The following is a 27868-nucleotide window of genomic DNA, read 5'->3' on the forward strand; positions in this document are numbered from 1 at the left end:
GAAGATGGTGGATTCAGCTCTGCTTGGCTCCTGAAGTCAGAATCGTCTTGAATTACACGGTTCCCGGCCAGAGTATGGCGTCTCTGGTATGTCGGCAACCAAAAACAGCGATGCTAGACGCTCGAGAGAGCTGTGCCTTCTTATCGCAATGCGATGCTCTTCACTATGCCAACCTGTTTTTCTTCAGGCATGATGAAGTTGATAGATCGGCCCACAGCTTCACATCCCGTCGACCGTCGTCGGCAGGCAGAGTAGCATCGAATGGGAGATGCAGCGCAAAGGGGCCCTCCCGTGGTGCTCCGCATCTCCTCCGCATGCCAGCGAGGCACACGGGCTGTCCGCGGGCGCCGACTTTGTGATAGATCCGGCCGGATCTGCATCGGGCAGGGCATCTTGGCTACCCCGGGGTTGCGGGGAATTGATAAACCTTGGGAAGCTAGTTTCGGGCTGGAAGTGGCTATTTTTGAGTTCATGTCAGGCGCTTGTGAAAGATAGAGAGCCCCATGATTTGGTTTAGGTGTCATTGCCAATCGCTCAGTCTAGTTGAGGAGTGAGTGAGTAGTCTTGGTTGTAGTGGTGAGGTCAAGAAAACCTGGGAGGTGGAGAGAAAACAGGTCAAGTGCTGGATCCACAGGGGCAACTTGACAGCTCACATGTTCCCAATATTTTGGAGTCATAAATTTCAGCCTCGAGCGGTTGAAATGGCTGCAGTTTTGGTTTCGCATCCTGCGTGTGCGCGCCTCACAAACCCGGCGGACGCAAATGAGAGGCGGCTCAAACGGCCAGGGCAATTTCACCTTCATGCAGGCAATCCCCTCAGGGCTGGACCATGTCCTAGTCTGGTTCTTCAACAGCCCACTGGGAGGCAGGAAGCAGGACCCCTTAGAACCGCGGGAAGTGGCCCGACAAGGGAGTCCACAGCGGGAGGGTGGGCCAATTCGACATGGCGTTTGGGGTGTGATTGGCGCTAGGAACACCAACGTGCCTTCGAGTGTTCCCAGGCCTGCTCGAATAGGCGTAACTTCATGCACCCTCGAGTGCCCCATGGCCGCCGTCCTTTCCCATCTCATCCAGCCCATCCTTCCGCACATAACATGGCCGGGGCAGGACACCCTCTTCACTTGCCAATTCCACTCCTTGTTCAAAATCAAAGAAGAGCATACATACATACGCTCACTCCTTCTCTTTCAATTTCATCTCAGTCCGGGCGTGGTCTGGTCCGTTCTGCCCCTGCCACGCTTGTCCCGGTGATGGGTTAGTAGCACGTGAATGAGGCGACAACGGTTCTGTAACCGCACGACATCAGCTCACACCGACCGCGACACCCGTTCCTGTCCTTGGGCGAGTGAGTTTTTCACCCATTCGTGGCCCAGTGGAGGTCCGTCCAGCTGCGGGAATCTGTTGAGCTATTACGCCAGGGAGGGCAGAAGGCCTTGCACTTTGGCCTCGGCCCGTCAGATTCCCAGACCAAACTTAACCTTGACAATTTGCAACGGGCTGCCGCGCCAAATCTACACGTGCAACCGCCACCGGCCGTTCCTTCCCTCAGCAGTGGTACCCAAAAGTCCAGACGTTTCTGCCAGGACCCGAACGCGCTGCCAGGATGGGGTCCGACGCCATCGTCGGAGACTGGAAGGAGGGGCACATGCGCATAGAAAGCGATCCCGTCGTCGACCGCGGCTCTGGCTCGAAGGGAGACGACATTGAACTTCCAGATCGAACCCAGGGCAGGTCCAGTAAGGGGCCTGGTGGTCGTCGATTCCCACGCCTCGGTCTTGACGCCTTGTTCCATGAGTCTCGCCCCTCCCAGGACCTCACCGAGGATGGTACCGTCGAGTTCTTCAAGGTCTACAAGAGGAGGTGGTTCGGCCTGGTCCAGCTGACCCTTCTCAACATCGTCGTGAGCTGGGATGTAAGTCCGATCCATTTTCAAAAGACTTGCCAGTTTTATTTGCAGCACGCGATCTCGTCTGGCGAGATGGCCTGTTTTGGCGTCATGGTCTGGGATTGGTCTCGTTCGAGATGCTTCATTGAGGCTGAGAATCAGATGCACTTTTGTCGCCCCCAACACACAAGCCTTATGCAGTGTTCGTGGGTGGATGAGTGGCGTTGCACCGTACCTGCGTCGAGGAACACAAGGCTGACCTCTCATATCATCCTAGTGGTTGACCTTTTCACCCGTCATCTCCAGTGCCGCCGAGTTCTTCAACACCACCGAGAGCACCGTCAACTGGCTCTCCACCGCCTTCCTCTTGTGCTTTGTTGCCGTCTCCCCCTTGGTCATCTATGTGCTCCATTGGGGCCCCAAGCCATCCATCATCACCTCTTCGGTGCTCATCCTATGCGGTAACTGGATCAGATATGGCGGCAGCCGGGCTCCAACTCCCAACTTTGGCGTCGTCATGTTTGGCCAGATCCTCATTGGCTTCTCCCAGCCCTTTGTGCTGGCGGCGCCGACCAGATACTCGGATCTGTGGTTTACCAACCGCGGCCGTGTGGCCGCCACCGCCCTGATGAGCCTGGCTAATCCTTTTGGCGCTGCCATCGGGCAGTTAATCATGCCTTTCTGGGTCTTTTCCGCAAGGGACATACCCAATGCCGTCTTATATGTGGCTATCATTGTATGTTCCTCCCCCCTCTCCCCCTTGTCACCTGGACTGCGCGCTTACATGACATCCAAGGCCACTGTCTGCGCGCTCCCCTCGCTCTTCATCCCCGCGAAGCCGCCCACGCCGCCCGCACCCTCGGGCGAGACTAAGAAGCTGTCCATCCCCAACTCGGCTCGCATCCTCAGCCGCTCCCCGGAGTTCTGGATGCTCATTATCCCCTACGCCGTCTACGTGGGCTTCTTCAACTCCATCTCGTCGCTGCTGAACCAGATGATGGAGCCCTACGGCTTCGACGACAGCGAGAGCGGCATTGCGGGTGCCATCCTCATCGTGGTTGGTCTCGTTGCTGCGGCCATCACCTCTCCCATCCTGGACCGTACCAAGGCCTTCATACCGGCCATCAAGATCGCCATTCCCATCACGGCCTTGTCCTATCTCATCTTCATCTGGATGCCGGCTACGCGCGACATCGCGGGCCCGTACGTCGTGCTGGCAATTCTGGGCGCCGCGAGCTTTAGCCTGGTCCCCGTCGCCTCGGAGCTGCTGGTCGAGCTCACGCACCCCGTTAGCCCCGAGGTGACGAGCACGCTGGCGTGGTCTGGGGGCCAGCTTCTTGGCGCCATCTTCATCATCGTATCGGACGCGCTCAAGGATGGCCCTGACGCTGACCCGCCCCGCAACATGACGCGGGCGCTGATCTTCCAGGCCGTGATCACCCTCGCCATCATGCCGATACCCTTGTGCCTGGGCCTGTTTGGACGGGGCGATAAGGTTCGGCTGAGGCGGGTCGAGACCGATCGGGACCGGCTTGCTGCTCAGAACGCTGCTGCAGAATCAGGGGTCGCTGGGGTTGGGCAGCCATGACGGGGAAGGGAGCGAGCGTGATGTTGCCATTTCACAGCCGTGGTAGTGCCTTGGCACAATCGCATCCATTTTGATGCGTCTGAATAGTTAACGATCTTGCTGATGACTGTGCTATTGTCGTGCAAATATTATGATTACTGTATTTATTATTTTGAAGCGGGGCAAATACCCTTTATGTGCATGAACTAGATGCCAGTCCCTTTCGTCTCATCGTGAACGATTTGGGTTGAAGTCGTCGCTAACTAATACAGCAGCCTTCTCTCACACCCGTGAGAGGCTCAAGATATCGTCCTACAGTGCTCTTAGAGCCCGGTATCCCAACTAGGCATGGCCGTTCAGACCTGCCTCCTTCATCCTCACCTCCCATTCAGCCCTCAGCCTCTCCATCTCCCGCCAGCACAAAGCCCCCGTCTCCTCAAACTCGACCCTGCTCTCCTCCGTCACGACCTGTGCACCGCTCTTGCGCCCCTTGATCTTCCTCAGCGCGCCGGTCGCACCGTCGTCCTCGTCGAGGCCCTCCACCTTGCCTGTCCACCCCCAGCCGTCCACCTCGGTCTTCTTGACCATGGTGTTGCCGCGGATGTCGCACGCCGACCCCCACTTGACCGACTCGGCCCGTGCAGAGTCCAGCGCCCCCTGCGCCGCGAGCGCGAGCCACACCATGGCCGCCGCCGCGTTGTACGACGTGTTGGTGTGCCAGGGCGACCCGACCCACCGCGCCACGTACGCCGCGAGCGTCCACAGGTACTGTAGTATGAAGGGCAGCGGGAGGATCGTCGTCACGACGATGCCCGGGTGGCACACGTAGACCTTCGGCGGCTGCTGCTCCTCCTCCCCGGTCGGCTGCCCCGGCAGCCGCCAGTACGGCGCGCTGTGCGCCCGCGCGCCGGGGAGCCCCGTCGTCAGCACCAGCAGGTCCGTCAGCCGCTTGGTGCTCTCGTAGGGGGCCTCCGTCTCCACCGCCTGCAGGTCGCCTACGCGGAAGTGCTCCCGCGCCGCCTCGATGCTGCCCTCCCAGATCAACCTGCCCGGCGGGATATCGGCGTCTTCGTCACCCTGCCGCCTGCTGAGCAGGGGCAGGATGGCGTGCGCGAAGATGTAGTGGCCGAAGACGTTGGCGCAGAAGATCTGGCCCACCACCGCCTTGTCGTTCTCGTCGCTGGCCCCGGCCTGCTGTTTCTGCTGTTGCCGCCGAGGCAGCGGGTCGACCGTCCCGCCTGCTGTGGCAACCTTGAAGATCGGCCATGTGGTGGCCTGGACCCAGCCGGCGGTGAGGAAGTTACGCGCCGCCTTGAACCAGTCGACGCCCGTCCAGCCGCCTATCCCGGCGTTGAAGATGACGGCGTCGAGGCGGGGGATACGGACCCCACCGCCGTGGCCGTCGAGCGCGAGGGTGCCGCCCACGAGCTGGGAGGCGGCCGCGTGCACCGTCGCGAAGTCGCAGAGGTCGAGCTGCAGGGAGAGGACGTGGACGCGGGCGGCGGTGTCGGCGGGCTCGGCGCCCCGGGCCCTTAGCCTTGACGAGGCGGCGGTCTTGTGGAGGTGGCTGCGCAGCTGGGCGGTGGTCTCGGCGGACTTGCGGGTGTCGCGGGTGGTGGGGATGAGGATGAGGTGCGAGGTCAGAGAGCGCGTGTGGAGGAACTCGTCGATGAGGCGCTGGCAGATGCCGAGCCCGACGCCACTGTAGTTGTCTGGTCTTAGTACCTGGATCTTCTGAACGGGGCCGGGTTTCGTTGGTACCTGTTTGCGCCCGTCACCAGGGCGAAGAAGGTGTCCTTGGCAGGGACGTCTGCCCACGGTGCCGCGGCCATTGGGCAAAGCCTTGCCTGGACAATTGTTCGTAGATTCCGGAACAGTAGACTCGATGACTTGACGAATGCTTCGAACCGCCCAGATCCAGCTGTTTCCTTGGTCCCTGGGCTCCTTGGGGTGTTGCAACGTCGTCGATGGAGGCGTCACCTGCTGGTGGTAAACTTTTCGGTCGAGGTAGCTCGAATGCCAAGCAAATGACGGTCGTACGAACTCAACACGCAACTTGACGTGTGAAGGGTCAAGATTGTGCAATCCAAAGTGGAATGGTCAGTCCAACTGCGTCCCCAAAGTCAAGAGAGGTCCGGCCAAGATGGGGCAGAGTGGAATGGGATACAGGACGACAAGGACAAGGTGGTTCATGGATGAGCTGTTTGGCGGTGGGTTGGGGACGGGAAATTGACGTCGGTGAGCTGTGCTGGTGCTGGTGCTTTCCCTGGCCCTCGGCACGTCCGACAACAGCTCACACCCATCGCGTCGGCTGGTTTCTTGATTGAGACCTGGGCGTGTTCACACATGTGCTCCCGCTGCCCAAGATTTTGTGATGGTAGGAAGGGTAGGTATTCAGCATTGGAGCTGGCTGAAGGCTCAGTCTCACAGTAGAATGTTGGTTTTGTCCTATACTTGGCTCATAGTACATCCCAATTGGGTTAGCGAGCTTTCATCCACAAATACATCCATCACCCACGCTCAGCGTGTATTCCACCACTCGCCCCATACGATATAAACTGATACCAGCCGTTCTTCATCCTACAGCAGGGTTCAATTACCACTACTGAAGAATGGATTTGTGCGGGAGGAGTAAGAGACCCGACTGCTGGCGGCCTCTAGCCTCGTGGCTGCCCGCCCATCGCCTGGCTGCCACGGCCTCGCAGTTGCTGGCTCGATCAGCTGGCCCCGCTGTCTTGTGCTGAATCCACTACCTTAAATCCTGTACTCAATTGATCACAGCCACTTCCCCTTTCTTATACTTCATATGGTCTACGAATCTGTTTCGAGACGCCCTGCAGCGGGCTTTGCCAAGGGCGATTCAGCTGGACAGGCACCGGAGAGTACGATGACAGCCAGCTTCTGCAGATCTCCGGCGCACATTTGTCGTGCTCCAGTGAAGGTGGGCAGTGCAAGTATGCCGCTCGTGAAAATTTGGATTTCGCCCGTGCTGTCAACTCCCCGCTCTTACACATGCACATACGTATTTGTGTGTTGTCGTAGGCCTGCACTTCAAGAGATACATAAGATCGACGGCAAAAGCTGTCTGGAATTCAGAAGATACCAAAAAGAAGGTTGATCCATCAGATTACCACAATCCGGCTTACGATGTCACTCACAAGTCTCCTGCTTGACCGCCCGATTCCGCGCGACTTTATCGAGCTGGGCCGCCTTGTGTTGGACCCGAAGTTTCCAAATCAGGATTTCTGTCAGCCTTCGTTGCAAAGTGATGTGGCCACTCAACGTTTCGAAAATTTCCAGGAAACGCTCGAGCTCGCGAAATACGCGGCTGGAAGTCAAATTACTCAGCCTCCTCTCCCTAACGCCCTCCGCACCGAGGAAATCCTCGACGACCCTAACCAGCAGGCTCTGCGTCATACACCAACTGCGTGAACCCAACGTGTATTTCAGCAGTGCCTGCGGTGAGGAAAGTGTGCGCACTTGGCTCGAGGAGGGCTCGAGGAGCCTATACGACAACGTATATCTCGTCTGCGGTTTCAAGACGCTGACGGACGCCGAGATTACAGTGTCACGCTCGACCGGCACTGATGTTGACGTCTCCGCTGGCGTTTCGGCCTCGCTTCTCACGGCCGCATCGGGAGTGCCTTTGCCTATCTTGTCAGACTCAGGACTGGATGTCAGTGTCGGGTTTTCTTCGGCCAACGAACGCAGCGGGACCATGGGCTACACAGCGACCGGTGAGCACGTCTATGCGGTGCAGTACCGGAAAATTAAATTCTCAATGTTCTCCTCTCGCAAGGTCGAGAAGGCCTATCTGGAACGTGGGAACCGATGGAAATCTTACGTTGGCGCCAGGGCAGGTGATGATGTCGACGACGGCATTGATGTAGAGATCTCTGGGCCCATTGATCTACCAGACTTGATGGGCGAATATGAGAGCCTTGAATTAGATGGTGGGGAGAAACTTCTGTACCGAGTGTAACCTGAGGTTGAAGAAGGAGAATAAGTCCATAAGCGAGGCATTCGGCTTCACCTGTCGCTGTGATATCCGGAGCTATGCACCCTGTCATTTACAGTACATATATAGAATTTGACAGCTGAATTTCTCCCTGGCTCTCGTCAGATCAAGGTCCACGTGAAGTATCCCAGATATCGTGGAGAGAGAAAAAGAAAATCAGTGCTCAGAAAGCCGGATACTCATTTTGATATCCGTCGTCTCCCAATTGTCAGGCTCAGTAGTGCAGTCCCTGACAACATATGCTGGCCGGGTCATGTCGAGTTCCTGCAATAACCTACGCAACCCATCCAGGGCAGAAATTTGTCCGGCACGATCCGGAGACTCAAACAGACCCGGCAGTTGCAGCGAGTCCATTACCATTTCCGGATGGCACACCACAACTTTGAGTGTATCGATGACAACTTTGCCAGCCTTGGCTGATTTCAGCTGACGCCCGCAAATCGCCATGACGAGCGTAGTCGTTATTTCCTGGCCGACCTCCAGTGTCTGAAACTTCCGGTCCACGGGGTAGACTCGTTCGACGCTGAAGTCTGAGCCGCAGTCCAGGATCACGCACCCCAAGGGCCGCTGTGACTCATTCTTTATTGTGATGCTGAACCCAGTTTCCACCTCAACCTCGCAGGCATGTCCGCATTCCGCATCTTCCAATTCGGCCAACTGAGCCGGAGGTATCGTCTGTCCGTGATACCCTGCCTTGCATGACGCTGCATTGCAGACCTTAACCGACGCGAGACGGGACAGGCGCGAGCCGGGAAGCACACCGAGCTCTTTGATCACAGAGAACCTAGCTATGTGCTCCAGCTGGCGTAGTAGTTCGGGCATGCTGGCGTAGGGAAGTGGCTGAAGGTCGTCCCATGGCGTAGTGTTGAAGTTTCCCGGCGCATGGCGAGTTTTCAAATTCTGGTTGGCATTGACTGCAACAATAAATGATGCGTCCCCGCTGTCATGGCTGCGAAGGCTGAGCCACGTCTTGTCCCCCTCGTGTTTGTTCCATGCTTCTTCCAGGGCGTCAGTCGTACTTCTCTTGTTATCATGGCTCACGAAACCAACCGTGAATTTCTCACAGTCTGGCAGCTCCTGCAAAATGGCTGGACACCCTATGATAATTTGCTTCCAACGTGCGTCGTCCATTTCCTCAACTTGGGCTTGGGCCTCCCCATCCGTCATCCTCCACACTCTGACCCGAGCAAGAACATCCTTTTCCTGAAACCCCTTGCCAAAGTTGAAGCCCTAGGGCAGGATGGCATATTGGGACTGCAATTTCACACCGTGCAGCTTCCCGCCTTCCAGTCGCACGAATCGATCATGCACGGACTTCGAGATGTCTATGGAGGAGCTGATGACACTGAGAGGGTATGTCTTGGAGCCAAGAGTTTTACTGAAAAAGAAACGACCTTCGCTGCCAACAAGGTACGGCATCTGGTATTTGTTGCTGTTCTGCACGCTGGCACGAATCCGCTGGTAAAGAGTTTGTGTCGAAATACGCCGAGCTCGGTGGATGTTCTCGAGGGTATCCAAGAGGCAATGTGTCAAAAGGCCGTAACTGTGGCGACCGTCGCGCTTCTCCTTCGACATTTGAGCCTCCAGACACGCGGCCAGAACAACAACACCGCTGGTGTTGTGCCGCCGAGGGGACACAATATCTCGGCCGAATTTCTGTGTCTGCTCAAAGTTTGCGGGTCGATCCCGCTGCGCTTCGGATTTGTACACGCCCTCAATACCACGTGTGGTTCCCAACTCTGGGTTGTCCTCCCCTGGCACTGCGCCGCCTGAGTGGCAGCAATCCAGCACTACCGTGACGATCAGACCAGCGGTTTCCAAGTCTTGTAGCAACATCCCCAGTTCGGGATCTCGAAGAAAGTTTCCGCCACAGGCGACATCCACCGGGACTAGAGCCTCATCCAAATCGCTGTTCTTAAGGCTGCTGTTGAAAATGGTTGTCGCGCGACCTCCATGGCCGGAAAAGTGGATGTACATCAAGTCGCCTTCTTTCGCGCCGTCAGGGAATTTCAAGGCGTCGACGATGTTGACGTAAGGTGGCTCGAGATAGTCTTTTGACAGCTCTGAGATGTAACTTCGACCGGGTGTGGGTGCGATGAGTCTCTTGATATTGTCCGGCTCCATCTTGATTGTCCCTACAAGATAGTTCTCGACTGCAAGCACATCATTGACGCAGCCGTCCAAGTTGCTGTAACATATCTCATTGCCAGACTCATCATGCCGTGGCTCCCACTTCGCCGTTGGTCGCCGTGCGGACTCATATTGCTCAATGCCAATCAACACAGCCCACTTTTGGTGCTTCTTGTTCTTCTGGACCGACATTCCGAAGACTTGGATGACCTCGTTCAGCTGAGAGTGTAACTTGAAGGGGTTGCTACCACCGTAGACGTCACTTCCAGGTGGAGGGTCCTCAATCCATCATCCGTTTGGATCTTCCGCGGCTGTTTGGAAGCCAACACTGCCCAGGTGGGTAAGCTGGGTTCAAAATGTCCTGTGGCGGTTTTATTTTTAGGAGCGGAGAGCGGGGGAGGGATGTTGCTCTTAGAGGTTGTGACCTGCCACCTAAGTAGTTAATCAATGTGAGTTCACGCATCTACTTACAGACCAGAGAAAACTGAGTGCTAATACAAATGGCCAAATGACCGTCTGCCCCATGGGTGACTTCTTGGATGGTACCGGCGGTACTGTGAAACAAGACATAAGTTGGATGCGTTGGAAGCTGTGGTCAACGAAATGTCAGGCTTGTTGAATATGAGTCACCAATCCACGCAAGTTCCGACGTCTTTTCACCCCATGCTTTTCCCCATTTGTTTGGGAATCAGGCTGGCCGTTGCGGTCGACACAAAATTCACCCCCTTGTCGACGCGCGCGTCACACGCAGCATGCGAGAGGTGTGACAGAAAAAGCCCAGCTTCGTAAAGTATGGATGCCCAACTGGTAATGACGTGGCAGTGGTGGCGGCCAAGGTAGGTACTCATGTATGTAGCTTGATGTCAAGATGTCGTTCTCCCAAGGGGCATCAAGGATGTGACGAATGAAAGGGCCTCATGAGGGAAGAAGGCCCCGACTTGCAAGCTGCGCAGTTCGCAAAAACTGAAGCTCTGACATGGAATACAAAGCCAAGTTTCGTGTCGTCAAACGAAGCATGGCTGTATTGGCTCCTGGCCATTGCCTAGAAATTTTCAGCTCTCTTGCAACCCGACAGGCATCAATGGGCATGAGAGTTGCTACATGTGTATGTATGTATGTACCTAGGCATGTAAGCACTTGGCCAGTTAGAGAACCCCGGGTTTGACACGAAAGCACAGTGGGCTTGCAAAAATGGAGGTCAACCGAACTTGCACGAGCATGGTCAACAATCTGAACCATGGATGGGACAATGTCTACTTGCATTGATAATGACGCTCGCTGCACAAGATTCACCTGGTAAAGTAGCATCACGCCTTGGTTCCCAACTCTGCTCCTTGCTTTTCAAGATTGGTTCCCAAGAGAACATCCAACGCGAAGCAAATTCTGCCGCTTGTGCTGGGTCATAATTGCCGTCGTGGCCACCTGGGGTCTTCATGGACGATCCAAACACTACGAACCCCGGGGATCCAAACGGCTATCTCGACGGGCTGAAGTACTACAAAGATCTCAACAATGACATCAACGAAGCGACGCGGTCTGAAATCGACGAAGCCGCACAGCGCATTCCTTCCAACTCCAACAACCCTGAATTCGCTCCCCGTCTCAAGACCTTGGTTATCCTCTTACTGAGAAGATTCCGACGGACGGCTGCGATGAATGATCTGCAGCAGGCGACCATTCGAGCCGAGGGAATGATAGTGGCTACACCCCCCGAACATCCTGAGCGTGATGCTCGAACCAAAGACTGGGTCGACATGATGCTGGTAAAGGGGTGCCGCGAAGGTTTTGGAGAAGAAGATATCGAATGCGTTGTCGAGATGGCCCAGCAGGTGGGAATGACAGTGGAGGTCAACAGGGTTCCGAGAACATATAGCTATGCTACCTATGCGAGCGGGCGACCTTCGGCAAGTCTTCCAATCCCTATCAGAAGTTGCTTCTTGAGCTGACGATTTACATTTTACAGCCAGACAAAATGCAAATCCCCGACGGTACGCTTACAAGTGCCGAGGGAAACATCACAACGCCCGCTCAACACGCCGCCTTGATGGAATTGATCCACAACGAGGGAGTTATGTCTGTCCTAGCTGGACAGCGGCTCCTCGACGAATACCACACGACAGAATCCCCGGATGATCTCGATAGAGCTGTTGAATTTTGGGAAAAGGCAGTCGAACACATACCCCAAAACGATCCTGACCCCGACGTGCGATGTAGCCGCTTGACTATGCTCGGCGGCGCTTATGGGTTAAGATATCAGCGCACAGGCTCGACGTACGATCTTGACCGTGCCATCGAACTAACGACAGACGCTCTAGACTTCATGGCTGAGTGTCCTCTTGTCTCAGATTATTTAGAGTTCTCGGCCGCCTCGTTTTCAGACTTGGAGAGCTGGCTCAGTCAACGCTTCCTAAGGTTTGGTTCACAGGAGGATCTCCATAACGCTGTCAACGCAGCAGAAATGGCCGTGAACCTCACGCCACCTGACAATCCCGATTGGCAAGGCCGTATGAACGACTTAGGGCTTCGTCTGGGCGAGCAATCCGAGCACGATTCTCGCAGTAGCAAGGAGGACCTCGACCGGGCCATCAAGTGTCTCGAGGTGGCGGTGGACTCTGGTGCATCACTAAGCTCCGACGATCAAGACATTCGGTTGGTTAATCTTGGCAGCCATCTTGGTACACGGTTCAAATCAAGGGGAGCGGTCGAAGACCTAGATCGCAGCGTGGAGGTCCTGGAAAAGGCTCTCTACAGGTCAGCACCAAATCGCTCTCTGAGGTGCAGCATCTTGCATCACCTCGCAATGGTCCTTGTGGAGCTTTATGAGCACCATGGCACCGACCAAGATCTCGATCGTGCTATTGAGATGCAGAGAAGAGCCATCGACGAGACTCCCGAAGGCCACCCTGATGGTGTAGACCGGGCCGTAAATCTTGGACTCTTCCTCGGTAAGCGAGCTATGAAGACCGGTTCAATGGAAGACATCACCCGTTCCGTCGATGCTATCCAAGCAGAAATCCAGGCCCTCCCCAAAGACCACAATGCACGGCCTCGTCTACTGATGGGACTGGCCAGCTCCTTGGACGCGCTATCAGAAAGGACGTCTTCGGTGTTCGATCTCGAAGATGCTATCGAAGCAGCAAAAGAAGCAGCATCATCTGTTTCTACGGACCACCACTTACACGCGGCCGCCTTAAATAACCTGGCCTGCATGCTTGGCCGACGAGCCGAACGCCACCCGCGGTCTTCGGAGACACAAGACGGCCCAGATGCCCAATCAAGCGACCCGTTTGATGTGGCCATCGCGGCAATCAAAGCGTCGGTCGACGCTACATATGAAGGGCATACCGATCCACCAAGTCGGCTCTGCAACCTCGGTGACCTCCTTGGGAAGCGCTTTGCACGAAGCGGTTCAAAGAATGCGGATGACATCAATGATTCTATAGAAGCCACAAGGCAGGCAGTTGATATCAGCCCTCGGGCAAGCCATCAAAGAGCGATGAGCTTACAAAACCTCGGCAGATGGCTACTTGCTCGCCATGGCCAAAACGGTTTAGCCGAGGACGAGACTGATGCGCTTTATTGTTTCAAAGAGGGCTGGAAATCACAGAATGCTGCCCCCTTCGTTCGTGTTACCCTGGCAGGAGGAGCTGCTAGGATTCTTGCCGCAAGGTCAAATTGGAAAGAGGAAGACCAGTTGCTGGAGGAAGCGATCAATCTCCTGCCCTCCATTACTCCGCGATCTTTACAGCACACCGACAAGCAAGACATGCTAGCAAAGTATACGGGCTTGGCTTCCATGGCAGCTGCCATCGCTCTCAATGCCGGAAAGAGCGCATATGATGCTCTGAAGCTCCTGGAACTAGGCCGCGGCGTTATTGCCAGTCTGTTGCTGGATATGCGGGGAGATATCTCGGATTTGAAGGCACAGCACCCGTCCCTTGGCGGCTGCGTTCCTCTCTCTTCGAGACGAACTAGACTCGCCGTCCAACGCCCGGGCCTCAGCGAAAACTGCCCGTGATGTCTCCATTTGGGAGTTGCAAGACCGGAAGCGGCGAGAGACAGAAAAGGAATTCAGTGAGCTTGTTGGGACGATACAGTCGCTCAGTGGATTCCGCCACTTCTGTGGCACTCCAGACGCTGAAGAGTTGAAGGCCGCGGCAGGTTCAGGGCCCAATTGCGGTTATCAATGTGTCCCGTTACCGGTGCGATGCATTTCTGATCCAAAGAGACAGCATCAGGGTTCTGGAACTGCCCGATCTGACCAAGCAAGAAGTCCAACAACGCCTCAGGACCCTGCCCGAGTCTCGCACAGGACATATCGCCAGCATGGCGGCGGTGCTGGAGTGGCTCTGGACGTCAATCACGCGTCCATGTCTTGACGGCCTCGAATTAACCAGTCCTGTATACACTGAAAGTCCGGCAAAATGGCCGCGTATCTGGTGGATTCCAACCGGAGCGCTCAGTCAGTTCCCGCTTCACGCAGCGGGCCGACACTGGCAGCGCGAAGGAGAGACGGTCCTTGATCGGGCAATGTCGTCCTATGCGCCGTCAATAAGGTCCTTGATCCACGGACGCCGTTATCCCCTTCCCACTGGACCACTCAGGCCCTCAAACAATCGCGCCCTTCTGCTTGCCACGTCGACTACTCCCGGCCTAGATAGAGACGGGAGATTGCGCTGGGCCCAACAGGAAGTGGACATGGTGGCTGAGCTCTGCCCGGAGCTTCACTTGCAGAAGAGTACACCAGAGCCGCTCAAGGACGAGGTACTCAAGGACTTGCAGTCATGCAAGATCTTCCACTTCGCCGGTCACGGCCAGTCGGACGCTGCAGAGCCGTCTCAGAGCTGCCTGCTTCTGCAAGACTGGCGGACCAGCCCGCTGACCGTTGCGGACTTCCGCGACTCTCGGCTCCAAGACCGGGAGGCGCAGCCGTTCCTCGGGTACCTGTCAGCCTGCTCGACGGGGGCGAGCGAGGCGGCGCGGCTCGCAGACGAGGGGATCCACCTGATCAGCTCGTTGCAGCTCGCAGGTTTCCGGCACGTGGTCGGCACGCTCTGGGAGGTCTCGGACCAGCACTGCGTTGACGTGGCCAGAGTCTTCTATGAGACGCTTAGGGACGAGGGGATGACAGATGAGGCCGTTTGCCAAGGGCTTCATCGGGCGACCAGGGCGTTGCGGAATCGCTCCTTCAGCGGAGAACTAGGGCAGAGGAAGGCGTTTGTGGTAGATGATGGGATCACTAGAAGAGATGTGGTGGATTATCGCTGGGTCCCTTATGTTCATTTCGGTATATAGATCTGGCTAAGGAACTTAGAGGAGATAGATGAAGCAACGAGTAAAGCGTACACCAGTTTGTGATTGCCCCATAAAGGGGTATATAAAAGATGCTGTGACAGAAACAGGGAACATAGATTATGAATATAGGTAGGTAAGCATTCAGGATTAACACTGGCTCAGAGACCATTCTTATAATAGAGTAGCATAATATCTTACCCTTAGCTAGGTTAGCACCTGACCATACGTTTGTTACTCAAAATGTTAACTTATTCAAGTAGCGAAACATGGGCTTAGTGCCAAGAATAGATTCATTTTTGTCCTAAAATGGCTTTCTGCTCCAGTGATCAAACAGCATCTAGAGTTAGATGTCAAACCGCCTCATCAATTTTATGGCTTGCAACATGGCAGGGTTCCTAATGGCATACAAGTCTACACGCGTGTCATATCCAGTATCACAGCACCAATACCATTTTTAGGAGCCCATTATCCACCATTCATCCTACCATCCTTTGTCTTCCACCAGCTTCGTAAATTTCAGCCTCTGCTCTGAGCAAGGCTGCAGCACTTCCTTCAGAACCGGAACCCACCATTTCTCACTGCTCTGGAATTTATGGCAGAGCTTCATCGCGAATGCGTACTCTGCGTACTCCGGGAAGAAACCGCTTCTCTCCCAGTCAACAATGCCTGCGATATTCTCGTCTTTAACCATGATGTTGCGCGGCGAAAGATCCCCGTGAGTCAGCACGAACTTGCCCGAGGATTTGCGCCGCTCTTTCTCGAGCCACCGTGGCCATTTCCAGTGTGCTAACCCAAAGAACCCCACAGGGACTCGTTCCAGACACCAGTTACCGAACGCCTCTTCACTGGGAAAAGGCCCACAATAGGTCGTTGGAAGGCGATTACAGAGATTCCGGGTGGGCCGGTTGTTTACACGGCCAATGTAAGGTTGTGTGCAGGCACGTATGCGAGCCATCTGCTCGTGCAGCTGGGCCACCATGCTGGACTTTTCGGTGTCGCTGAGGTCATGCCAGACGTCGAAAAGAGGCACGCCTGGGACCAGATCGCTGAGCATGGCGCATCCAGCAGGCCTGACTGGATTGTCTGTGTATATGTCATAGAGCGCGCGCACTTTAGGGGCTAGCACCCCGTTTGTCGAGGCGTAATGCATCATGTCGGCCTCCGTCCTGTTGCTGCCTTTCGGATTCTGACGATCCGGCGCCATCACCTTGATGGCTATCGATTCTCCCGAATGTGTTTTGTGCTCTATCACACGTCGGCCAAAATATGTGTAAATCTCATCGCCACAGACTGGTTCAGCGTCATGAATCACATTTGCTAGTTCTGAGGGCTCTCTGGACTGTGCACCCTCCTCTGTAGGGACCGTGTCGCCCATTGTGCAGTTGTTCAGTTTGAGGAATACAGTGTAGTAATGATTAGGCCTTTTCAGAAGGACTCTGTCTGCAAGGAGCAGCGCGTGATAGAAGTTGGCAAGGGGATGCAGCCAAGTAAACCGTACTCCTAACCCTGATTTATATTTCACTTCCGTTATTTATATCCAGACCAAGGCTGACCACATCATTAACCTCACCACCTAGAGCTTTACAGTCACCAGTCGACGATGTCATTCTACATCGCTTGATCCTTCCAACTCATAAAACCTCGCTCCAAAAAAAAGCACACACTGAATCATGTCAACCATGTGAGCATAGTCGCCATGGGAAGGCTCACTATTGTCCTGGCCGGTGCCCCCGAGGCCGACCGGCTGGACTGGAGCACACCCGACCTCCTCCAGACCTTCCAGGACTCCATCGCAGCCTTTGCCCTTCTCCCTCAGCAACCAAAACATGGTCCACAACCATCCACAGAATCACGGGATAATTCGCTCCTGGACATGCCTGTATGGCGCTCCCTGTCCCTCCAGCGAGCTCACGTCCCCACCGGCTTCTCCCAGCAGCACGACCTGAACATCGTGAGCCACTTCCCCTCCAGCGCCGACTTCCTCACCACTACTGGCATATCCTTCGAGGCCGCCTCTCAGGGACTGACTCAGGACGACGCGGCCGGCCACGAGAGCAGGTTACTGGACGAGTGGTATGAGCACTCGCTCGCCCTGCATGACGACCTGGCCTCGTCGCAGCTCGTCCCGCGTGATTCTCAGGGCCACCACGGCGGTGGAAGCAACGGGGATGAGCCTTCCTCAGCAGGCGGCACCGAGTACTCCAAGTCCGTCTCGCTTACCACCAGCGACGAGGGGGACACGACGACGATTCTCACCGCCGACGACGACGCCACCATCGTCGTGAGGACACCCCTGCAGCCCGGCCGCCAGCGCACCGGCGCCTCGGATCACCTCTCAGACCTGGAGGACATCCCGCCCGCGAGGTACCTGGAGTCGATCCGGCCACAGACCATGACGGTGACGCTCATCGCAGGCATCATCAGCATCGCGGCGCCGCGCATAGTGCAGACGCGCTTCGGCACCGCCAGGTCGCTGGTCGAGGTCCTCATCGGCGACGAGACCAAGTCGGGCTTCTCCGTGACGTTCTGGCTGTCCGCGGCCGAGTGTGGCTCAGACACGGGCCCGCTGGCCGGCCTCAGGGCCCAGGACGTCGTGCTCATGCGCAACGTCGCGCTCAACGTCTTCCGCGGGAAGGTCTACGGCGGAAGCCTGCCGAGGGGCATGACGGGCGTGTACCTGCTGCACCGCGGGCGCAGGCTTGGTGCTGGAGACGATGGGGGTCACTACTCGGGTGCCGACTTGACGAAGGCTGGGAGGCGCGGGGCGACGACGGTTCACCCGCAGCTGGAGAAGACGAAGCGGGTGAGAGACTGGGTGCTGAAGTTCGTGGGCGGTGGCAGGCCCGCTGCCGGCGATGTTGGACCCACTCGGAGGTCGGCGCGGACGAGGAAGGGGAAGCAGAGGGCTGCCCCTAGGGATTGGAACCAGCCTCCACCTTTGGACTCGCAGTGAAGACGGGCTCTTGAAGGACAATGTCCTTGCATTTTTGGCGCAGATTTTGAAACGAGCATTCTTGGGCAAGACAGGCTTATTCCAGTGATACCCGACGGCTATTGATTTTCCGCTAAAGAATCAAATATTTCTCTATTATTCTCTTGTTCTCGTCCACCCCACTCATCAAACAGTCTAAAACAGACAATAGGTACCGTGGAGCATACCCTAGAACTTGGTCGCATGCCAGTGCAGGAAGCTGTCCGTATCGTCAAACTCCCTAGTCCCACACACGAGGGCGAAGATAGGCCCGAGGATAGACGTATGAACAATACCGCCACCTCACATTCTCGAAATGCTGACATGCATGTAACAGCATCAAAGCCTGTGCAAGACTCGCCAGGTGGGCCACGACGACGACACATGATCAAAAAGAGAAAAGCCGCCGCATCTCTCCTCACGCCCTGCCACCTCATTCGGTGCTACAGCGCGTCCCTCCTTGCGGTACTTCCTTTATTTTGCAGGAGCTTCGGGATATTTCTTTGCAGTGGCTGGCCCCCACCTGCCTGTGTATTTATTGACGTTACGTTGGGCACTGTGCCTGGACTCATCGGCGGTCTTTGTTTGCTTTGGGGGGTTGGACTTACTACCTGCCTGTGTGTTTATTGACTTTTGATTGGCTGCCAACTTGTTTGGATTTTTCTTTTCTTAAAATCTCTCTCAAGTCGCTCGCTTTACCACCAGGCCAGCCTGCCTCGTCGTTGCGTTGTGGTAGGTATCCCGTTGCACTATCAGGGTTGGGACGGTGGGTGAATTGGCGATTGGGTTTGTGGCAGTTAGGCTGAACTGATGGAGTGGCATGCGGAGTTTTATGTGTCGTGTCTGGGGCACCTGGGACTGGAACTAAGTGACGCCTTCGGCTGGTGAGGCGTCTCGTTGTCGGCGGTGGTGAGGACTTGATGGCTCATGAAATGAAAGCACGATGACCTCTTCCCCTCGCATGGCGAATACACACTACTCGCCCAAAGCTCTTGCAATTTATACAAGTCAACAGTTTCAGGTAATTCGTGGTCTATGTCATTGAACTTGCTATGCATAGGAGAGCTAGAGATGTAACATATCTATCTTCCACCGAGGGACAGACTCAAGGGCGGGGAATGGCTTCATTCTCATTCCCTTTGGTGGACTTGCCTACCAATTGTCCCGCTGAGCGTCTGACACCGCGGACCCGCCTCTCTGAGCCGTACGGTCGTTGTAATGCGAACTTCCCCAGCCGCAGGACCTTGCTGCGATCTTACTACAGAGTAGTCCCATGCATGACCTCTTCTAGCACTCCCCGCCTCCAATTATGAGCTGTGGTGCTCTTCCTGTGTGCTCGCGGCGTCGTTGGCTCCTCCTCATTCATTATCGTCTTCAGGCTCGCACCGTGCACGTTTTGCAATAATGAGCACCGCAGCGCTATGATAGTGACCCGCAACCATCCCAACCAGCCACTTTCAGATTCGGCCAGACTAGTATCTCGGCGCTGCTGATGTGATGGTATAGCATGAGGTGGTAGTCGTCGCACAAAGGATTCGAACTGTATCGAATTCCTACTGTCTGGACGATATTCCACAAGAACACGTCGATGTGGATGCCGTGGAGCTACATCTCGACGATATAGTCCGGCAAAACCATAAGGCTCGTAAATGGTGAAAAAGTAATCGCTTTGCAGAATGTGGTGTCAAGGAGCCGCAGCGGCCGCGACTCTATTTCCGATTCCTAGTCTTCTTCTGGGTCTGCGTCGTGTCCTCTTCTTCCTCATCCTGGCCTTTCTTCAAGTCCTCTGTCAGGCCCCACTCCTCTTTGTCGTACCAGTCCTCGCCGTCGGACATTTCTCCGACGTGCGCCTCGGACTTGGACCACTCCAACACAGTCTTTCGCATGCGGTCCGCCTTGAGCAGGCCGTGATACAGCTTTTCAGTACCGCGGCATACCTCTTCTTGTTTCTGGACGTACAGCTGGAGGAGTCGGCGCACGTCCTCCGCCTCCTGTTCTGGGAGCCCTAGATCGCGGTCGGGATGAGCTGGCTTCGGCGCAAGAAATATCGGATGGATGAAAGGATCGCCGACGGATGCCGCTGAAGGAGACGCAGCTCGGCTGCCGTTATGATTTGATTGCGCACCGAGACCAGCCGCAGCGCTACCATCCAACATGGCGACGTCGTCATCTGCTGTATCTTGTCTGGTCCCAGATTGCTTCCCTTTTTGTTTCGCCGAACTGCCATTGGTCGGGTTCAATCCAGGCTCGTTCGCTTTATCGCCATTGGTGGCGTGTGGTACGACCTTGTCTGCTCCTTGCTCCTCGCTGACAGCGCCTGATGCTTCATGACCATCTTTGATGGTTCCGAGCTTGTCCGCCTTGTTGCCGTCGCTGTTCGTCATCATCACGTCTTCGATAGATGTACCTTGTTTCTCCTCCGCCTGAGCCTCCTCATTAACAGCTCCATCGAGGTCTCCGTTCACGGAAGGCCGAGCTGTGCTGCTGCCATTTACATTTGGACTTGAGATGCCTTCCAATACCTCTTCCTGTGATCTCTTGCGCTTCATTGTACGCGATTCAAAGCCATTCCTGAACATTTCTTGGTCATCGGTGCCTAACATCATGTCGGGTGGCACCCAGGTATGGTCTCCGCTGAGTCTCGTCAAGAGTGGCCGCACTTTCCACAGCGCAACATTTTCTTTGTGCATAAGATCACACGCTTGGTTCGTCAATTCCTTAAGGGCCGTCGATTTGAAAGGTCGGGAGAGTGTGGGATGGGCGGGCAGGTCTGTAACTGCCGTGAGGGGGGCGAGGAGCTCTAGGAGCCAGTTAGTGATGGTTCAGACGCCGTTTCCTGCCTCGTGCGGCGGCTTTCTGGGTGCTACGTACGCTCAAGATGAATTGAAGAGTAGGGATCAGCCTCAGCCGCAGCGGCGACTGCGTCTTGGACGTGCTGGTCGTCGTCGTCGCTGTCGATGCTGTAGCCGTCTTCGTCGATGAGCGGCGGGTTGCGACTTATTACGGCACGCTTGTATCCTGCATGTTCAACCTCCTGGGTATGCCAATTAGTATACTGTCCTGGTGGCTCGTCGCGCTCGCTCGCGCACTGAGATTGGAACGTGCCTCCTTGTAGACTGCCGGCCCCGTGGGCGGCCCCAGTTTGCCCTGGCGAACAAATCTTGCCCTCTTCTTCAACTTGTTTCCGCGATTGGTCGTCTGTTGGATCTCGGAGTCGGAGTCGGATTCTGGTCAGGGCGCGTTGTCAGCAGCGAGGTTGTTGACGGTTCTTGGCATCGAAGGCTCTTACCGTTGGCTTGCCTGGCCACGGTCTTCTTCATGGCCTTGGCCAGGTCGGCAAAGAGGACTTGTTCGCGTGTTAATGACATGTTGACGGTGTGCGGATGTTTGTGTTGAGACAGTAAAGGCTCGGGGCAGCAAAGACTGCTCGCGCCGCTTGAACCCGGGAAAGTACCTGGTTGCGATCGCGACACAGGACCTCGGGAACTGGATAAGGAGGACAGCTACGGGGCCTAAGAGAAGTGGATGATTGAGAAGAAATTGTGGGAATATGATGGTAGCGCGGATGATGTCGATCAAGCGGACCTACGCTCCAGGTCAAAGTGGGAATGTAGCACTTTTCATTGCCATTGTAGAAAACATGGGGGCGAGGGGTGTATTCTGCGCGAGGAAGGTGGGTGATCGGCGGGCGCTCGAGTGATAGTGTATCCTAGACGGGAGCGAACGTTGCTACCTCAGGGAATAGAGCCACGGCAGGCACCGAAAGACATTCTGCTGCCACACATGACGCCAGACCGGCAGTACCTCTCACCGCCTGCGGCTCATCCCACCTCGAGCTGGGGGAGAACGGCCCCTTGGCCGGCGATTGGGGTAGAGCTATCTAAGTACCTCTCCTAACCCGCATGTTCGCATGCCCTGTCCCCTAGATGCTGGCAGGGAAGCAAACGACCTGGTGGATCATCTCCTTTCTTGTTTAGAATGTTATAGACGCTGGTCACGGGCTTTCAAATGTCCTCTCCAAGCCGACTGCCTTCCCCTGTGAGTCCAAGGCTGTTATTCCCATACCCTGTACTATCTTCACGCGCCAAGCAGGTGGGTCAGAGCCTGGTGAGAGCTTCCACTGACAATGGCTGCCAGTCCCTCTCGCCAACAGCTGCCAATGATACCCCCGTGAACAGACAGGCTTGAGCAGAAGGTCGACATCTGAACCCTACGGGCCAGTCCTGGTGATCTGCAGTGGGTATCTTCGCCCAGCATGGACGAGTATCCCCCGTGCAGCTTGGACCATTGTTTGCCCTTGGCTGTCGTGCTTGGCCTGCCTTCCAAATACGCCCAAGAATCCTCTCTTGACTCCCAGTACAAGGACGGCGCCACACTGATACGGTCAGAGCCGCCGCCGGTGGAAGGTGACCAGGTCGGCGCTCTCATACAGCACATCCGGGACACCGATGCGTCTGGGCTCCCTTGGAACGGGCGGGACACGAGTAACGTCAAGTACAAGTTCCGCTTCAGGACCACTGGCAGGGTAAGCGATCAGTTGGGGTCGAGGTCGAGGGCTGCACCGGCGGCTATGTGATGATACCTGTGCTGACCATCCCAGACTTACCTGCTACCGCCGAAGCTTGCCCGCCTTCCCGACGATTTCGAGATCCCACCCTCTCAGGCCGTCTTACACTCGCCTTTCTCGCCCCTCAGTCCCACAGCGAACCTTTATCCCGATGGTCTGGTAGACCAGTCATGGCTCAAGAAGCACCAAGAACTCGTACCGAGCGTTTTCGTGTGCCTGTACAGCCTCACGGCGGATGCTACCTTGGCAACCCTCCATGACAACAAGATCAAGACAGATATAGGCGTCCTCAGGAATGCCCTGGCCCAGTCTGGCTGTAAATCAAAATTGGCTGTGATAGTCCTGGTCGACAACAATCATGGAGTACAGGAACGGCTGGAGAACATTCGCAGGGGCAGTGGACTGGATGCCAAATCATTCTTTGCTGTACCGACTGATGCCTCGCCCGATGAGCTTGGCCGCATAATGGACAACGCCCTGACGACTCTTTACGCACAGTCCATCGAGTACTACCGTGACCATGGCAGGCGCGTCAAAAAGAAAAGGGGTCGTGGCGCTGCCCCTCAGCCCACTGTCCCGCCCACCTCCGGTACTTCACAGACACTGTCCCTTCCGGGGTGGCATGTCCGGTACGACTTTAAATCCGCCGTGTTTGCAGAATACCGCCAGGAGATGGATGTGGCGTTGCGTTCCTTTGAACAGGCCTACGAAAATCTGTTGAGCTCCGAGGTTATGGAGATCATACCCAGCTGGAGCCCAAGATGGAATCAGGCCCGGTTTCTAGCCGACGTCATCGCTGTGCGGTGCATAAGGTGTCTTATGTGGAACGACCAGCACACAGCGGCAGTCAGGCGTTGGGAAAGCCACCGGGAGAGGATAGCAGATTTCGTCGACCGACAAGGGCATGGGACTAACAACTATGGCTGGGAGGCGTGGGAAGCACGCTGGGCCGTGGTAATGGCGAATCTCATCGAGAAAGCCGACATTCCTGACTTTGATCATTCCGCCGTAAGCATTTACCTACCACCGGAGAAGTCTGCACAAGCAGAGAGAATACAGCCATGGGAAATGCTGCATCACCCGGGCTACTGGTACCGTCTAGCGGCGCGACACACCTTTGCGCGTCGACGTTTTGCTTTCAAAATGCCTGAAGACGACAGGAGGTCACCGAGCGAATCTCCAGCCTCCAAGCTGGCGTCAAAAGCCTTCAGGTACGACAGCTACATGTGTCCTGAACCCTACGACGAGCTGCCTCTGGCTCGGTCAGGGATCAACCACTCTCAAATAATTCTGGATTACCTTCTTTCCGCACAGTCATATTTCATGAAAAAACAGCAACAACGCCTCGCCGCTGAGGTTTCCCTCGAATGCGCCAAAGAGCTGGCTGCGGTCAAAGACTGGACAAATGTGGTCAAGATTTTACGTCCCTTCTGGGATGAATTGTCATTTCGGCGAGATGGTTGGCCAGAGATTACCGAAGACATGTGCTGGGTGTTGAGAGCTGCAGCAGTCGATATCGCGCAGGCTGATCTCGTAGTGTCCATTGATTGGGAGCTGCTAAACAATAGTAAGATCACACACACAGCCCCCACGGATATGTCCGTTAACACATTTTCACAGGGTTTAAGAAGCATCCCAAGTGGCACTACGACTTGAAAAAATCTCTCGATGGTGTCAAGGCGCCCAGGCCGTCTATAGATTTGAATGATGAGCTGGGCACATCCTTCATCATGCCTTCATTCGTCTTCCGGCATGAGGAAGGGAAGGCCGGACTTACATGCCAGGCTCAATTGTCCATAACATCAAACGCGGTCTTGGGATCCACGCCAATCGCTTTGGAGAGCATTATCCTGAGGTTTGACGGTAGCATCAAGCCGATTCTGCTAACCCACACACAGGACGGCGACGCTGAGGCGTCAAGCCGAGGACCTGTGTCTTTGCATGTTGTCTCGCTGGCCGAGGCCACAACGGAGGTCGATCAGGAGACTTCAGCTTCTGGAGACCTAAGTGGTCAGTTGCACTTGAGTGGCACGAGTGACTTGACCATGACTCCTGGGCGCACCTCCGTTTTCGAGATGAACATTCCGTTGAGAGAGCCTGGCGATGCTAGCGCTTCGTCACTCAAGTTCACTGTCAACTATGATGCATTCGCCTTGACATATACTACCAACGTGCAGAAAGCAGGCAGCGGGCACGCGTGGCACACCGTACGATCAAGCAGACGGATCGCGCGTACTCATCCTCAGTCCATTCGGGTTCTACCTAGGCCTCCCAAGATGGAGATCAGAGAGGTGGAATTTCTTGAGCAGTACTACACGAATGAGGTCATTGAGCTGCCATTTGACATTATCAACGAGGAAGAAGTTGATGCAAACGTCAAACTGGATGTCACAGTGCTCAGCGAGGATCCACCAAATATCAAGCTGAGATTCGGTGATGGTGAAGAAAAGCGGGCTTTAGCAGACGGCGAGGAGTGCACACTTCATGGGGCGCCTCTCGGGCTGATCAAGAGCTCGGAGTCATCGCGGGTCACATTGGTTCTCACAGGCGCAGAGCATACAGCGGCATATACTCTGACGTTAAAGGCGTCCTACAGCCTTGTTACCGACGCTGCCACCTCGATCATACAATCTGCTACATTCCGCATCAATGTCGCCAGCCCATTCGAGGCAAATTACGAGCTCCTCCCTCGCCTTCACCCGGACCCCTGGCCAAGCTTATTCGACCATGAAGGAATTCAAAATCCATCAGCAGGCGTAACTGGACCGAGCAACGGCCTTGCACAGGCTTGGTGTCTTGTGACTCGATACGCCTCATTTGCCTCTGAGAACTTGACGGTTCTGGACCTTGATATCGAGGTCCAGCCTGCGCACGGCATACAATGCCAGACGTCGAAACGAAAGGCCCTGCCACCTGACGGTCTGCAGGTCAGCCCCAAGACCATCGAGGAGACGCAGTTTGACGTCGCTGTCAAGAGGGCAAGTCTGGACGAGCGAATGCCGACCGGCCTTGACGTGTCATTTATCATCAAATGGGCCCGGCCAGGTGCTGAACCCGGCTCGTCCAACAGAACCCTCCTCGCGGTCCCTCGCCTGCCCGTGTTCAACACGGAGCCCAGGGTTCTTGCGTCCGTCTCGCACGCCAAGCAGGGCGGGCAGGTGGAACAGACCGTGCTGCTTGACATCACCATTGAGAACGCCTCGAACCACTTCCTCACCTTTGGGCTGACGATGGACCCCAGCGACGAGTTTGCCTTCTCCGGTGCGAAGCAGACCACCCTCAACCTGCTCCCAGTCTCCAGGCGGACGATGACGTATCGGCTGATCCCCTTGGTCGCGGGTGACAGCTGGATCAGGCCGACCCTGACGGTCAAGGACAAGTATTTCCAGAAGGTGTTGCGGATTATTCCGACAGACAGCATGAAGGCTGATAAGGATGGTGTCTTGATCTGGGTACCTCCAGCTACTGGGAATGGAGACGAGGATTAATGCTTGTTGACTAGCGGTTGTCTGAGCTGAGGCTTTCACTCTCTGGTTGTCATAGACCATTGGCAGATATCTAAGACGTCTTGTCCCAATGGATTGCCTAATGAGACGTCACTGCTTGACGGGTGGATGCCTCGCGTTGTTCTTTCCGTTCTCCGAACATCGAAGTGACATCTTGAATCAAGCACTCTTATGCATTCACGTATATACTCGAGGCGGTGGTCGATGACCCGGTGATGCGGTAGTACGCGTGGCTGGGGATGTCCCAGACGCAGCGGCTGGCGCTCTTACCGGAAGACGCCACACGGTTTCGGCCGACCAGGGCTGCGAAGAGGTTTGGGTTCGCCAGGAAGCAAGACAAACGAGAAACCCGGTGTCTAGTCTGGCACCTCGCCAACGGAAGACAGGCTCCCCAGCATTAAAATGCCAAAGGGTTCAGCACGACTGGACGACCTCCAGAGGGCCGGCCAAAATTATGGAACGACCACTGTACAGCCGACAGAGGTGACTTGAAAGGCCCGGATCGGGACTTTACTCTCGCATTATTGTACTTGTTTAGACCTTGCATCAGCTGTTACCTGTTGGTTGACCATCTCAAGGTATAAAGTGGTGGCTGGCACAGTACTGTTCGAAAATCTTTCCTGTGCTGACAAGTCACGTTCTCACGGTCGATCGGGTCCAATGGGCTGGCATCTGTTCTTTCGACTAGAACATAAAGGCTGGAAGGATGCGGACCAGGTCACGCGTCATCAGTACATCCACTGCAAAAAACATACTAATGAAGTCTGTTTGGTTGCAAACACACTGTTGGCATACCTTCGTTTGGGAGCTGTTGTTACTTCGGAGGTGCGGGTGTCACGTATCTTGTTATTACCCGAGGTCTTCGTCTCCGTAGGAAACATTGGATGTTCGGCAGCCTTCATCAAAGTCGGTGGCACACCAGCTGGGCCCTCCCGGCTGCAACTGCGTGTTGGAAATGCTGGCGGTGATGGCCACAAAATTCGATAACGACAGTAACACAATTCCTAGCCCTTGCTAACGCAAAACTTGTATTATTCCAGTCCCCATTAACAGCCTTAGGATTTATACTGTTTATGAGGCTGTCCTCTAGAGGGTCTTTCAATTGCAAAGTGGTGAACGTAAGCGATGCCCTGGATGTATTGATGTCCAATCGAGCTGGCCATCTGCATCATAGATAACTCTTGCTAATTCAAGCCGGCTGCGCAAGCGCTGCAATCCTCAGCTCTGCCCATCATGGGTGGCGTTCATGTACAACCCAATAATGGCCTTCTTTCATCGCCGGTGGCTTGCAGCGCCTAGTTTCAGGGCGAAATTCTTACCCAATAGAAGACTCATATTCTCGATTAGCCAGAGGTGAATTCCAATTTCCGAAGGGCACTTATTATAGCTGTGCGGCGGTCCTAGCGTATGTCACATAAAACATCTGTCTTGCATGTCTCGTGAAAAGATGCAGTCTCGTTCAGCTCTCCTGCCGCTTTCCTGAATCCAACAACGAGGTTCGATTGCACAGTTGACGTCCACATGGCAAATCAGCAACATAGTACATTAGGAGAAAGTCCTTTGTGTATACACCAAATCAAAGACAGTCACTACTTCAAAGCTTCTTTGAAGTATGATCGAAGGACATGCCCGAAGATCGACCCGAAGAAATGCGAAGTATGCTTCGTACACGGTTTATGGGCTGCTTATACCGATCTTCATGTCCACCACCGCTATTCCTTGAACGTTCCACCTGGGTTACATGCCAAAAGCTTTCTCAAAACGGATAGCATCGCTAGCGAGTTCTTCGCAAGGCCATCGGCGCAAAGCTATTCACGCCCTGTGCGTCTAAAGCGCTCAGAATGGGGTGAGGTACCCTTACACGATGAAACATTCCATCTCAGGCCTGGAGAGTTTGGCGAAGCTTACCACGTCTTGTTTTGTGGCCTG

The 27868-nt window shown here is 55.3% G+C and overlaps 10 protein-coding genes across 10 annotated transcripts; 5 read left to right on the forward strand and 5 right to left on the reverse strand.

Moving 5' to 3' along the window:
* Positions 1 to 1603: 1603 nt before the first annotated feature.
* INS49_009827 (uncharacterized protein) lies at positions 1604 to 3473 on the forward strand (the record flags this gene model as incomplete). Its single annotated transcript, XM_043170555.1, has 3 exons — positions 1604 to 1912; positions 2163 to 2621; positions 2682 to 3473. The coding sequence occupies 3 exons, from the start codon at positions 1604 to 1606 to the stop codon at positions 3471 to 3473; spliced, it is 1560 nt and encodes a 519-aa protein (XP_043025120.1).
* Positions 3474 to 3794: 321 nt separating this feature from the next.
* On the reverse strand, positions 3795 to 5284 carry INS49_009828 (uncharacterized protein; the record flags this gene model as incomplete). Its single annotated transcript, XM_043170556.1, has 2 exons — positions 3795 to 5154; positions 5214 to 5284. The coding sequence occupies 2 exons, from the start codon at positions 5282 to 5284 to the stop codon at positions 3795 to 3797; spliced, it is 1431 nt and encodes a 476-aa protein (XP_043025121.1).
* Positions 5285 to 6720: 1436 nt separating this feature from the next.
* On the forward strand, positions 6721 to 7434 carry INS49_009829 (uncharacterized protein; the record flags this gene model as incomplete). Its single annotated transcript, XM_043170557.1, has 1 exon — positions 6721 to 7434. One exon carries the CDS (start codon positions 6721 to 6723, stop codon positions 7432 to 7434), a length of 714 nt encoding a protein of 237 aa, XP_043025122.1.
* A 192-nt stretch (positions 7435 to 7626) lies between these two features.
* Positions 7627 to 8637, reverse strand: INS49_009830 (uncharacterized protein; the record flags this gene model as incomplete). The annotated part of the gene is made up of 1 exon (XM_043170558.1): positions 7627 to 8637. One exon carries the CDS (start codon positions 8635 to 8637, stop codon positions 7627 to 7629), a length of 1011 nt encoding a protein of 336 aa, XP_043025123.1.
* A 63-nt stretch (positions 8638 to 8700) lies between these two features.
* INS49_009831 (uncharacterized protein) lies at positions 8701 to 9792 on the reverse strand (the record flags this gene model as incomplete). The annotated part of the gene is made up of 1 exon (XM_043170559.1): positions 8701 to 9792. The coding sequence occupies one exon, from the start codon at positions 9790 to 9792 to the stop codon at positions 8701 to 8703; it is 1092 nt and encodes a 363-aa protein (XP_043025124.1).
* A 1241-nt stretch (positions 9793 to 11033) lies between these two features.
* On the forward strand, positions 11034 to 14895 carry INS49_009832 (uncharacterized protein; the record flags this gene model as incomplete). The annotated part of the gene is made up of 3 exons (XM_043170560.1): positions 11034 to 11429; positions 11564 to 13481; positions 14258 to 14895. The coding sequence occupies 3 exons, from the start codon at positions 11034 to 11036 to the stop codon at positions 14893 to 14895; spliced, it is 2952 nt and encodes a 983-aa protein (XP_043025125.1).
* A 481-nt stretch (positions 14896 to 15376) lies between these two features.
* Positions 15377 to 16270, reverse strand: INS49_009833 (uncharacterized protein; the record flags this gene model as incomplete). The annotated part of the gene is made up of 1 exon (XM_043170561.1): positions 15377 to 16270. One exon carries the CDS (start codon positions 16268 to 16270, stop codon positions 15377 to 15379), a length of 894 nt encoding a protein of 297 aa, XP_043025126.1.
* A 321-nt stretch (positions 16271 to 16591) lies between these two features.
* On the forward strand, positions 16592 to 17848 carry INS49_009834 (uncharacterized protein; the record flags this gene model as incomplete). The annotated part of the gene is made up of 1 exon (XM_043170562.1): positions 16592 to 17848. The coding sequence occupies one exon, from the start codon at positions 16592 to 16594 to the stop codon at positions 17846 to 17848; it is 1257 nt and encodes a 418-aa protein (XP_043025127.1).
* Positions 17849 to 19575: 1727 nt separating this feature from the next.
* Positions 19576 to 21234, reverse strand: INS49_009835 (uncharacterized protein; the record flags this gene model as incomplete). The annotated part of the gene is made up of 4 exons (XM_043170563.1): positions 19576 to 20666; positions 20738 to 20884; positions 20956 to 21093; positions 21156 to 21234. The coding sequence occupies 4 exons, from the start codon at positions 21232 to 21234 to the stop codon at positions 19576 to 19578; spliced, it is 1455 nt and encodes a 484-aa protein (XP_043025128.1).
* An 887-nt stretch (positions 21235 to 22121) lies between these two features.
* INS49_009836 (uncharacterized protein) lies at positions 22122 to 25921 on the forward strand (the record flags this gene model as incomplete). The annotated part of the gene is made up of 3 exons (XM_043170564.1): positions 22122 to 22391; positions 22467 to 24000; positions 24054 to 25921. 3 exons carry the CDS (start codon positions 22122 to 22124, stop codon positions 25919 to 25921), a joined length of 3672 nt encoding a protein of 1223 aa, XP_043025129.1.
* Positions 25922 to 27868: the final 1947 nt, after the last annotated feature.

This window comes from Diaporthe citri (assembly GCF_014595645.1).
Source record: "Diaporthe citri strain NFHF-8-4 chromosome Unknown scaffold_4, whole genome shotgun sequence".
Lineage (NCBI taxonomy): Eukaryota > Fungi > Ascomycota > Sordariomycetes > Diaporthales > Diaporthaceae > Diaporthe > Diaporthe citri.